Source organism: Sparus aurata, chromosome 1 (genome assembly GCF_900880675.1).
Source record: "Sparus aurata chromosome 1, fSpaAur1.1, whole genome shotgun sequence".
Lineage (NCBI taxonomy): Eukaryota > Metazoa > Chordata > Actinopteri > Spariformes > Sparidae > Sparus > Sparus aurata.
The window spans coordinates 6,160,288-6,172,376 of NC_044187.1; the positions used below are offsets into that span (position 1 = coordinate 6,160,288).

General features: G+C 43.8%; 2 protein-coding genes across 2 annotated transcripts; both read right to left on the reverse strand.

The window, feature by feature from the left end:
- Positions 1–259: 259 nt before the first annotated feature.
- LOC115587518 (B-cell receptor CD22-like) lies at positions 260–2,195 on the reverse strand. The gene is made up of 6 exons (XM_030427390.1): positions 2,056–2,195; positions 1,515–1,772; positions 1,167–1,254; positions 992–1,049; positions 762–859; positions 260–664 (listed from the first exon to the last, which is right to left on the reverse strand). The coding sequence occupies exons 1-5, from the start codon at positions 2,084–2,086 to the stop codon at positions 773–775; spliced, it is 522 nt and encodes a 173-aa protein (XP_030283250.1). The 5' UTR covers positions 2,087–2,195; the 3' UTR covers positions 260–664; positions 762–772.
- A 241-nt stretch (positions 2,196–2,436) lies between these two features.
- Positions 2,437–5,941, reverse strand: LOC115588352 (uncharacterized). The gene is made up of 6 exons (XM_030428944.1): positions 5,426–5,941; positions 5,252–5,325; positions 3,863–4,207; positions 3,518–3,727; positions 2,912–2,926; positions 2,437–2,453 (listed from the first exon to the last, which is right to left on the reverse strand). The coding sequence occupies exons 2-6, from the start codon at positions 5,304–5,306 to the stop codon at positions 2,437–2,439; spliced, it is 642 nt and encodes a 213-aa protein (XP_030284804.1). The 5' UTR covers positions 5,307–5,325; positions 5,426–5,941.
- Between the last annotated feature and the right edge of the window lie 6,148 nt (positions 5,942–12,089).

Consider the following 12,089-nt stretch of genomic DNA (forward strand, 5'->3'; position numbering starts at 1 on the left):
TTTCACCTACAGAGCTGTCCAACAGCTCCTTCACTTGTTGTGGAAGCTGGCTGTTGATTTGACTCAGCAGCAGAAACAATTGGAAAATGTAACATCTGTCAAAGTGTTTTACTACTGGACTTATGTTTGGTGTTAATGTGTGAAAATATAAACTGTACATGAAGTAAAATGTGATGCTCTCAGCTCACTGTCTCACTTTGAACACACTTTATTGGCTTTGTCAGCCAGGACAGGTGAAAACCCAGAAGCTGATCAGAGACTTTTCAGATGTTATTTATTATTCTGTAGAATTTCAAAATACATTTTGTTTAACATCTCATCCATTTCTATAATATAACTGACTGTACCGGTTAAAATAAGCTCTCATAGTTTAAGCAGTAAGCTGATCTGAACAATAAATCATGTCTGACAGCTGGACATGATTCAGTTGAAGCTGCCGACTCCACGTTCTTCTAAACTTCCTGCTACATGCTGCTGCTGACTGTCTGTGCTGCTGACTCCTACCTGCTGCTGCTACTGAAAACTCAACATGAAAACTTTTGGAGCTGAAGGTAAATGTGTCCACTTCCCCCACATCCTCCACAGCCTCGCTCTCCTCTGTGATATTTCAATGTGGTACTTCTTTGTGTCCATCAGGTGAGTCCTGCCTCTGGTTCAGCTGCATCTGAAGAGAATCACAGAACACATGTGTAAAGTTTTAGTTGTGACTGTGACTGTAAATCTAAAGTCGGGATGTTTTATTGGATGCAGGAGTCTCTAACCTGACTGGACTTCACAGCATGTCTTCCTGCTGCTCTGTGTCTTCTGTCTGTGCTGCAGTGAAGTCTGAGACGTCCTCATAAACAGGACAAGAGTCCAGCTGATGAGGAGAGACGACAAAATGAAGCTCAAAGGACCTCGTTCATGAACTGACATCAAATCAGATCAGTTAAGTTATTATAACTGTGATATAGAGGAGGTTTTGTCAAGACGGCCTCTCTCTCTGTCTCACCTCTATCATCTCGACAGGTTCTTGTGGTTCAGTGGTGGAGCTCAGAGTTTTCTTCTTCCTGGATTGAGTCCAACAACAACAAATACAAAATTCCACATTGAGAAACTCACATCACTAAAACTAAATGAAGTCTGAAGAAGAAAATAAAAGAGCAGATGGATTCTAAATGTTTCACCTCGTCCACAGACTCAGGAGAAGAAGAGGAATCAGCATCAAGACCACCACAGTCAACCTGATGATGTTCACTATCATTGTTGAATTCACTAGAAATACACACAGATATGTGATGAGAATCAATAAATCACTTTTCCAGGTGATGCTGTCTGTTAATCAGTTAGTCAGAGTCCTCCACCTCTGTCATGATGGAGGTTCCTCCCTGAACACAGCTACAGAAAAACTGTCTCTGAACGCAGACAGGAAATGTTATTTTCTCTGCACCAGTTATGAGTTGTTACAGATTAACATGTTAATCTGCTCTGGTGCAGTAAACAGGTGTGTGTGCAGGTGAATGAAGATAACTCACCTGCCACAGTCAGATGTACGGTGGTTTTGTTTCTTCCTCTGCTGTTCTGGGCTTCACAGGAATAATTCCCACTGTGTTCAGCTCTGAAGTCAGTGATGGTGAAGATCTGTCCTGATGCTTTTGGTGAGTCTTCATTCTCCTTGTACCAGGTGTAATTAGCTGGTGGGTTAGCATCACTGCTACAGGTCAGAGTCACTGAACTGCCCTCCACTATCTCAGCAGAGGGACTCACTGACACAGAGGGAAGTCTTGGAGCATCTGGAGGAGATTTAAAGAGACTCATGTCATTAAAATCAGATGATGGCTTTGTCACATTTACATTTTGGATTAAGGTCATGTGTTCTGTGAACAAACTTGTATTTTGCCTTTTTAGACCTCTCATCTTTCAACCTACACAAATAGACCACAGTTATCAGTAAATTCACATTATATCTGGAGATATGTGTGTAAACATGTGAAGCAGGTTCACTGTGGCTACAAGTCATATGTCTCTTAACGCTGAGTCAGCAGGACACCAGAGCTGTTTATATTTTGTACTCACACTGGACATCGACTGATACAGACGAGGACATGATCTCTCCATACTGATTCTCAGACTTGCAGGAGTAGTTCCCTCTGTCCTCAGAGCTGATGGAGGAGAAATGATAGATGCCTGTCTGTCCTCGAAGCAGTTTTTGTTTCTTCTTGTACCAGGTGTAATTAGCTGCTGGGTTAGCATCACTGCTACAGGTCAGAGTCACTGAACTGCCCTCCACTATCTCAGCAGAGGGACTCACTGACACAGAGGGAAGCTTTGGAGCATCTGGAGGAGAAAACATGAACACATTTTACATTTAATTCTAATATTGTAGATGAGTTTAATTAACAGATGAAATACAATAAGGCAATGAAATAAGACATACAGTAGTTGATTCAGTTTGACTCAACCCTTTGCAACATCTATTAGATTAAAGTAGTGGCTGTCAGTTTGTAAATCAAACATCATTTCATCATCTACTGTAGCTGCTCAGTGAACAACAGCAGCAGACTGTGAAGGTGAAACAGGCAGAGCTGAAGAAAGTGCACCATCAGCAAAACACCTGACTGGGTGATAAAGTTTTAAAAAGTCATTAGTTGATTTAAATCAGCTGAGTTTCACTCACATGTCACATTAATATAGATGTATTCAGACGTCCTCCTCCCCAGCTCGTTCTCAGCTGTACAGTAATACTCTCCAGAGTCAGAGGACTGGATGGAGCTGAAGACAAGCTGTGGTTCTTTACTGAGAGGATGAAGGTCTGGATCTCCATTCTTCTTGTACCAGGTGTATTTAGCTGCTGGGTTAGCATCACTGCTACAGGTCAGAGTCACTGAACTGCCCTCCACTATCTCAGCAGAGGGACTCACTGACACAGAGGGAAGCTTTGGAGCATCTGGAGGAGAACAAATAAAAACATTTCATTCAATTTTAATATGTGTGTTGACAAAGGAGGTCCATGTTGGAAATAGACAGAAATCAGAAATACCAAACTAATTAATCTTACTTCAACCTAATCAACATAAATCCAAATGAACATAAAGATCACAGACAAAATGTTTCATAGTTCATCATCAAGGAAATTATCCTGGTTCAGTGTCTTTGGACACTTTCATGTTTACTGATGAACTCCAGTAGGTCAGTAAGATAAAGTTCTACATACTAACATTCAAAACACAAGTAAGAATAATATCTTATAATTCCTCACATCTGAACAATCATGTGACTAGATTCTGTTTACTCTTGTGGACGGACCAGACTTAAAAAAAGTCCTTGAATAAATTGAAGATACAGACGGATCTGTGATCTGTTATTTTGTGGCTTAATTTGGAGTGAAGACACATAAAATGAATATTTATTCAACAAGTCTAGACTCTTAGTGCAGCTGTTTGGTTGTCAATCACTTCTGTACAACAAATCACCAAATACCACTGAGTTACATGAACATGTTAAAGTCTGCATTAGATAGAACAGAAAGTAAACTCACACACTGGAGGAGACGGGAACTTCTCATAACCTTTGACAGCACAGGTGTACTCGTCTGCGTGACCAACGACATCTGGATAGTAATACCTGTTATTTTCAGGTACTTTCTCTCCATTCTTGAACCAGATGAAGGAAGTTTGATCATCACAACTGCTGACACACGACAGGTAAGTATTTGAATGTTGTCGATGCACCTGCAGCTTGAGAGGCTCTGTAAATATGTGGTAATGAACAATGTTAATTATGTTCATAAATACATACATAAGATGTTTACAAACAGTTACAGTGATTTCAAGAAATTAAACACTTTGAACTAAATTTAAAAATGATCAGTCAAAAATATTACCTGTGACTGACAAAGTGACTCCAGGTAAACCAGAATATTTCCCACCTTCTTGTTCTATAATGAATCTGAACTTGTACTCAGCTGAGTCGCTCTCTCTCAGGTCAGTGATTCTCAGAGTGCAGTTGTTGTTAACACAGATATACTGCACACGACCTGAATACTGTGGGTCTGTTCTTAAATCCGTATAAACACCATTACTCTCTTTTGTGAACCAGAATCTGTTCTCAACTCTCTTTACAGTGGATGGGTATGTGTAGGTGCAGCTCATGTCCACTGTTGATCCTTTTAAGGCACAGATCTCAGTAGAGCTGTAAGTCACTCCCCAGTCATCCTGACCCTGTATCACTGTAACACAGAGAACATGAGAAAACACAATGACACTGAATAACTTCAGTTAACAATTAGTTAATAAGACAAAAGGTGATCAAACTACCAATATGATGTGGAGGAAAGGTAACATGGATGTGCTTCAAAATCCTCGATTATCAGACTAATTACTGTCATCAACAGTTCTTAATCATGCGTCAACAAAAAGTCGTCCACACAGAAAATTAATAAAAATATTTTACACACTTTTCTGAAATGTTGAAGAAAAGTTGTACAAAATACTCATGTTACTCCACCCACATGTTAACTTCCCTTTAATAGGCACTTTCTAACCAATGGTTTAAATAAAATAACACTTTGTGACTTTTGTATGTTATTTCTGAATGACACCAGGATGAACACAAACAAAGGAAGAGTGGAAGATGTGAACATGCTTTCTACAGTTAAACTCAGTGTGCACCCAGTCTGAAGGTGCAGTGAAGTGAACAGGAATGTATTGAACCTGTGACCTTTAATGCAGTTTACTGACCAGGATAAGAGGAGAAATATTATTGATTAGAGTCTGTGCTGTTCTTGGTCAGTTCTCTCTGTTCACTCTGTGATCAGGATGCTGCTGAGTGTGAAAACTACAAAAATAAAAGCAGAACACTGAGGTGTCAATCTGCTTCAAGCAGCTATGACAGAAAGATACGCTGTCTGCATATAGCATGGAAACATCACACTGACGTCAGACAGCAATAACAGAACTAGCAGGGAGTGGTGCGGATGTACGATCATATACAAGAAGTACAGTCAGTTTTTGGGGTTTTACTGTGAGAACAATATCCCTCCAAAAAACTTCACTGTGATAAAAGTAGCTGCAGATACAAACTAATCGTCCTCCACATGAGCTGCTGCTTCTGCAGCCAGGGTCGACTTTAGAACACATTAAACAGGATGAGAAGGGAAAAGTTCTGAAAACCCAAAATATTCTCAGTTTACAGCGTGTAAAAGTGCTGAGCACACAGCTACTTCATGCAAAAGTCCAGATTCCCTCTTTAAATGCAGTAAATGTAACTGTACCTGACACAGAGAGAAGGAAGACGACAAATCCACTCACTGCTGCAGTTAAACTCATATCTGCTCCTCTGATCTCTCTGTGAGGTTTCAGAGACAATAAAACATGTCAGCAGATAAAATAATGATGCACACAGGAGGTTTACAGTATCAGTCACATCTACAAACAATTCTACTTACAATGAAGACGGACGTCGTCTTGAAAGAAGCCGTTCCTCAGTTGTCAGTGAGCAGAAGTCAGATATCAGGCTCTTAAACCACTACGTTTCCTTCCTCTTCAGGTTATTAACATACATGACGTGCCAAGTACGAGTCTACACCCACATCGTACTGAAGTTGTCTTGTCTTGCAAAGTATGAATTCAATACTAAATGCAGTATGGGATGCATTAAGTCACATTTTTGATTGTAAATATTTACAGCTGCCCTCTACAGTTCATCTCTCTGTGCTCTGAGGCAGGATGTCACACAGTCTGCAGGTGTAGTGAAGGAACAGGAATGCATTGTACCTGTGAACCACGAGGCAGTTTGACTGAATAGGATGAAGAGCAGAGGGTTCATTATAAGAGAGGATGGAAAATGACATGTTGTTGCTGTTTCCTGGTTTGTTTCTTCTCTGTTTACTCTGCAGTCAGGTTGCTGCTGTGTGCAGAGAAAAGCAGAACACTGAGCCGAGAGAAACTCCCACATCTGTTAGTGTTAACAACACATGAACATGTGACACATAGTTCAAGAGGACTGGTAGGATCTGATGAGGACACACAACGGTTTTTAATGACTTTGGTTCATATAGGTGGTTCAGATTGATAAACTGTGCAGAGATGTCCAACATGTAGATTTGGATAAAAAACAACAAAAACAAAGAACAAAGTGTCACCTAACATTTGAAAAAAACAGCCAAACCTCACAGTGTGCAGAGAAACAGAACAAAACTATCTGCATGGCTACACACCACTGAAGGTAAGAGAGAAAGTGTCTTTTTGTAATTTGGGTGAACTGACCCTTTAAAGCAGACGGAGGAGGAAGCACTCACAGTGATGAAGCCTGAATGTGCCACACTTAAACTTCCCCACTAGAGGGCAGTGAACCATCAGAGATACTGAATCAGGAGCATCCTGACGCTGTCTTCATCGCCGCTGACGACTTTAACCACTGCAACTTAAAGACTGTATTCTCTAAATATTAACATGTGGACATTCCCTCCCATGATAAGAACACACTGGATCATGTTTACAGCAGTATACGCAGTGCCTACAGGGCCGCACCCCACCCACACTTTGAACACCCAGACCTCATCTCTTTGTTCCTGTATCCAGCACAGAGACAAAGGCTGAAACAGACAAACCCTGTGACTAAACAAGTCAAACTCTGGACCCCGGACACTGAGAGCATCCTGCAGGACTGTTATACTTGGACAGACTGGGATGTGTTTAAAGCTGCAGCCACTCTGGAGGACTCTTCTGTCAGCATACAGGACTATGCTGAGTATGTGACTGGGTATATTAGCACTTGTGTCGACAACATCATGCCCACCATACAAGTCGAGAAGTTTCCCAACCAGAAGCCCTGGAGTAACAGTCAGGTACATCACATGCTGCTTGACCGCTCTCTTGTATTTAAATCAGGCAATGAGACGGAGTACAAAGCTGCGAAGTATGGACCGGAAAAAGCCATCACAGCAGCCAAAAGGCAGCACAGAGAGAAGCCTGACGGCTTCTATTCCACTGCTGACTCCGGCCTACAGCACATCACCGACTACAGGACCACCATCAGCACCACCAGCTCTGCAGACAGCCTGCCGGATGACCTCAACACTTTTTACACCTGCTTCAAGACCTCCAGCCACACCACAGAGAGGAGGCACTCACACACCAGGACCCCCCAACCAACCATCCCATCAGTCCAGGTACACAGAGTCCTGAGGAACATCAACCCCCGCGAGGCAGCTGGACCAGGCAACGAGCTGGCTGATGCTCTCACCTCCATTTTCAACCTTTCACTCAGCCACAGCATCGTTCCCTCCTGCTTCAACACCACAACCATCGTCCCCCTTCCCAAGAAGAGCCCACCCACCTGCCTGAATGATTACAGGCCAGTCGCACTCACTCCAATCATTATGTAGTGTTTTGAGAGAGTGGTGCTGACCCACATTCAGAGCAGCATACCAGACCCACTGGACTCCTGCAATACACCTACTGGCCCAGCAGGTCCACCTCAGATGCTATCGCTGCTGTTCTTCACTACTCCCTCTCCCACCTGGAAAATAAACTCCTACATCAGGACGCTTTTTGTGGACTACAGATCTGCCTTCAACACAGTCATCCCCCACAAACTCACCGACAAACTGTCTACACTTGGTCTGCACCCCATCATCTGTGACTGGCTGCTAAACTTTCTGACTGGCAGGCCCCAGTCTGTCAGGATTGGAACTAGGACTTCAGCCAGCATCATCACAAACATTGGCACTCCACAGGGATGCGTCCTCAGCCCCTTCCTCTACACCATAATGGTGAACCATAAAGAATCATTAAACTGTGGCACATTTCATTCATGTGTACACTAAATGTGACAATGTGAGAAATAAGCCAAAGCTAAAGGACAGAGTTGAATTCAAATGTTTTGATATCTAGTAAAATAATAATAATCTCAAAATTTACAGAAGAGTTATTTATTTAAAGCTGAAGTTTAAACGTTCTGCACACTAATGTTTCACCTACAGAGCTGTCCAACAGCTCCTTCACTTGTTGTGGAAGCTGGCTGTTGATTTGACTCAGCAGCAGAAATAACTGGAAAATGTAACATCTGTCAAAGTGTGTTACGGCCCCAGTGCTGTCGTGCTAAATATTTTGTCAGTCCCGCAGTTTCGTGAGGTTGAGTCCTACTTAGGTGCGTTTGAGCGTCTCGCGGTTGCCTTACGCTGGCTGAAAGATGTGTGGGCCATTTCACTCCAGTGTAAATTAACCGGCAAAGCTCAGGAGGCTTGTTCATCTCTGTCCGTGGAGGACAGTTTGATTTATGATAAAGTGAAAAGTGCGGTTTCGAAACCTCAGAAAAACATCAAGCCAAACACACGCTGACTTTGCGAGGGAGAAAGTGCTTCTCTTTGACCGCTGGTGTTTTGCATGTAAGGCTGACGATCTGAAGTCGGTGCACGAGCTTATGCTACTTGAGGAGTTTAAGAAAAACTGTTTGCCAGACCGTATTGTCATTTATTTAAATGAGCAAAAGGTAACCACTCTGCAGCAGGCCGCGTATCTGGCTGATGAGTTTGCCCTCACACATAAACCGGTGTTTGTGAAACGTGAACCATCTAATCATGATGAGCTAAAACCCTCAACTGACGTGCCAGTGACCCAGGCTCCTGTGCCGCAGTTGGCTGGTAATACAGAGAAGCTGTGTTTCTTTTGCCATAAGCCTGGTCATGTAGTGACTGACTGTCAGTCCCTGAAGCGAAAGCAGCAGGCGTCAGTGTTGAGTAAGCCCAAAGGTGTCAGGCTCATTATGACCGTGTCACTGCTGGACCCGAATAATGTTTTGAGTGGGCCTGATGAGCATTTCAAGCCATTCATTTTTCAAGCTTATGTTTCCCTCACAGGAATAGCCGAGGACCAACGCCTTGTCGCCGTGCTGCGAGACACGGCTTGTTCACAGTCCCTCATCCTCTCAAAGGTATTACCTTTGAGTGCAGTGTCGGCGTGTAACATGAGTGTGGTAGTGAGAGGCATTGAGATGAGGTCAATGCCCTCACCCCTACATAGCGTCCACGTTATGAGTGGGCTAGTGGCTGGTTTCTTCCCAGTAGCGGTGCGTGCTAGTTTCCCAAAAGACAGTGTTCACTTTATCATGGGAAATGACGTAGCCAAGGCCGCTTTAATGCACGGGCTTACCTGGGCTGAAGCCCAGGGGCCTCACGAGTTCAGGGGCCTCACAAGTTCAGGTTCACGATGAGCTGAAAAGATCATATTGTTTTGTAACTTGTCAGGTTTTCTGTCAATCACTCTAATCGCACGTTACGTGGCTGCTGATTGATCCAAATTAGGAGTGACCCACGTGGCCCCATAGCCTATGGCCCGTGGGCTGACCTATCAGAATGTCTATAGTTAGTTTTGGGGTGTGTCCCTCTATGATTGAGTGACATTTAGTGGAAAATGTCGGGGAGGACGTTTGAGAGTGGTGCCCAGAAAAGAAAAAAACTTGTTAAGAAAGAGTTGCGCGAAAAAGAATTACTGAAGAGCATCCCAAAACTTTTTTAAACCAGCTGCTGCTGAAGATGGAGCCAGCAGCACCAGGGGAAGCTCGCTATCTCACACACCGGAGGGAGCGGAGGAGGCGCAGGCCGTGCAGGTGGATGTAGCTGGAGAGGAGCAGGGGACCGCCCGCAGCAGTGGAGGGAAGGAGGAGGAGGGGGGAGCACACGGGCCCCAGAGAGAGGACCAGGCTGAAAAGCAGTCAGGGGGAGACGGGTCAAATGACCCATGTAACAGTGACCCTGGCCACTGGGGAAACAATATTGACGCAAAAGTGCCGCTTATTGGGCGAAAATGGGACCGGAGTCCTGTCAAAGTAAAGATGCCATCATGTCGGCACGACCAGACGAAAGCACTTCTAAAAAGGTAAGAAAGTGCTGTATTTATAGCTTGTGCAGATTTAAATTGTTGTGGTTGTGCATTGAGAAATGCACATTTGCTTAGATGTTTGTCTAGATCAGGGGCACCTGGCGGCCCGCGGGCCTCACTCAATGCCAGTCAATTTCCAAATATCAATAATTCACAGTATTGTCGGAACATTATGCAAACAATTTGTATCTTGATGAGAGAGATAGGGCTACTTCTCTGCCCCGGATCACACTCCATGCAAACATGTTCTATCCTTTTTAATTAATAGAGAGGCGTTAGTGGAGCCTGTTTCATATGTCCACGCTTGCTCTCCATGGCTTCTCCACACTGGAGCGCACAACAAGGATGCGCTCCGACTCGGACTGCCCTTCCACCTGGACGCCGCATACCTCGACCCCGTGCACGGCCAGAGTTTACCTTACACACGGTTATCGTAATTCTACTTTCACGGACTCCTCGGCGTGTGTGATTACTCCTTCGAGCCTGCGTTCATCCGCAAAAGGAGCGGCTCGAGTGCGCTGCGTAAATGAAGGCCACGCGCGGCTCAGAAAGCATCTGCCGCAGGAGCTGAAAGACAAACGACTCAGCAAGGTGGAGACACTGCGGGTAGCTATTTACTATATCAATGTGGAGCCTGCTGGACTTGTATCGGGATGGAGGTGTCACTCGGAGACGCGCATAACTGCGCTGCTGCAACAGAGGACAGAGTGCAGCAATGATGGCGAATACTCGCTCAAGTTGGCACAGCCATATAAATGTGCCACAAAGTCAACCCAGTGGGAGACTTAGAGATCAGACCCTAAATTCAGATTAGCTGTTGTTAACGCAGTGCTAACTTAAGCCAGTGTGCAGGCGAAGTTGAGCGCACAGAAGGAGAGATTGAGAGCAAGAGTGAGCGATCTGCAGAGAGTCTGTGAGAGGTTATTATTGCACCTTAAAATGCATACAAGCTACATGCAAATACATTTATTGAGCACAGAATATATTTCTGTTTCCGCAAATTAAATTATGTTTTTAGATTATACTGCAAACCTTCTATAAATGTTGCTCAGTTTCATCTTTTTGGCACCTGGCATTAGGCCATGTTGCTATCCATGGGGCTAAATGGAGTGTGTTTGTGTGTCTGTGCAGGTGCATGTGATTGGTTGACAGGCCCGCTGAGGCCAGAGAAGAGGCTTCTACTTTGATCTGTTGCTGTTCTTCGCTTATGCTGTTATTAGTTATTATCAATGTTTGTGCAGATGATGGTTGGTGATGTTTTTCATAATATCGTTTGAAATCATATTTGCACACATTTTGGTTTTATTATCACCATAAGTTGCTGTGTGTGGTTGTTAAAAAAAGCGTATTGTGTTTATGCTCAAGTGGGCTCAGTGATATGTTAATAACAATATTATGGTGTTTTCTGGCTCAAAGAGGGAAAATTCACTGTTGTATGTCTTGAAAGAAACTACTGCATTTTGTGATGTAGATTACCTAGATATTACGCTTTTTTAAAATGAGACTCTATAAATCGAGGGGATGGAGGGCCTACAAAACCTCTCAGCCCCGGGGCCTACCATTAGGTTAAGGCGGCCCTGGACGTAGCAGGTAGCAAGGTCTTTCCTGTGCCGGAGGTTGTAAGTCCTATCCTTTGTGCTCACTATAACTGTCGTGCTAAACATCATCAAGGGGGTTTGGTAGCTAGAGTGCCGGCTCCAGCGGCGTCTCCTCGGCGGACCCACGCTGTGCCTAATAACTGGTTTTCTGCCCCAGCTGAGGGAAGGTTGCCCCCTGCTGGTGGTGCAGTGGTCTGCCGGTTCCAGGAGCCCAACATCACGCTACCTTCATCTTTGGAAAAAGGTTGTACTGTAGCGAGGAAAACTGTTCGTGGGGGTAAGATGTACAAACATTGTGTTAACCAGGGTGTGCCCAAGTGGGTTTCACAGTGGGTTATACAGCCAGTTGGTGTGTCTGGGGTAGGGCTGGGCGATATGGCTGAAAAATGTATCATGATATAAGTGTTTCATATCAGTCGATATCATTAATTATTGATTCTTTTTTTAGCCATTTGAAATAAGTAAAATTTGAAAAATAACCCTTTAAATGGTGACTACAGGTGAGATTTTTGGAAAAAAAAGATCATTTTCAAGATTTCAGAATCAGAATCGAAGACACGAGACAAAATAGTGTAGATGCTGACATTGCTGCTTAACAATATGTTAATGAGATAGTTGGTGTTTTTTGAAG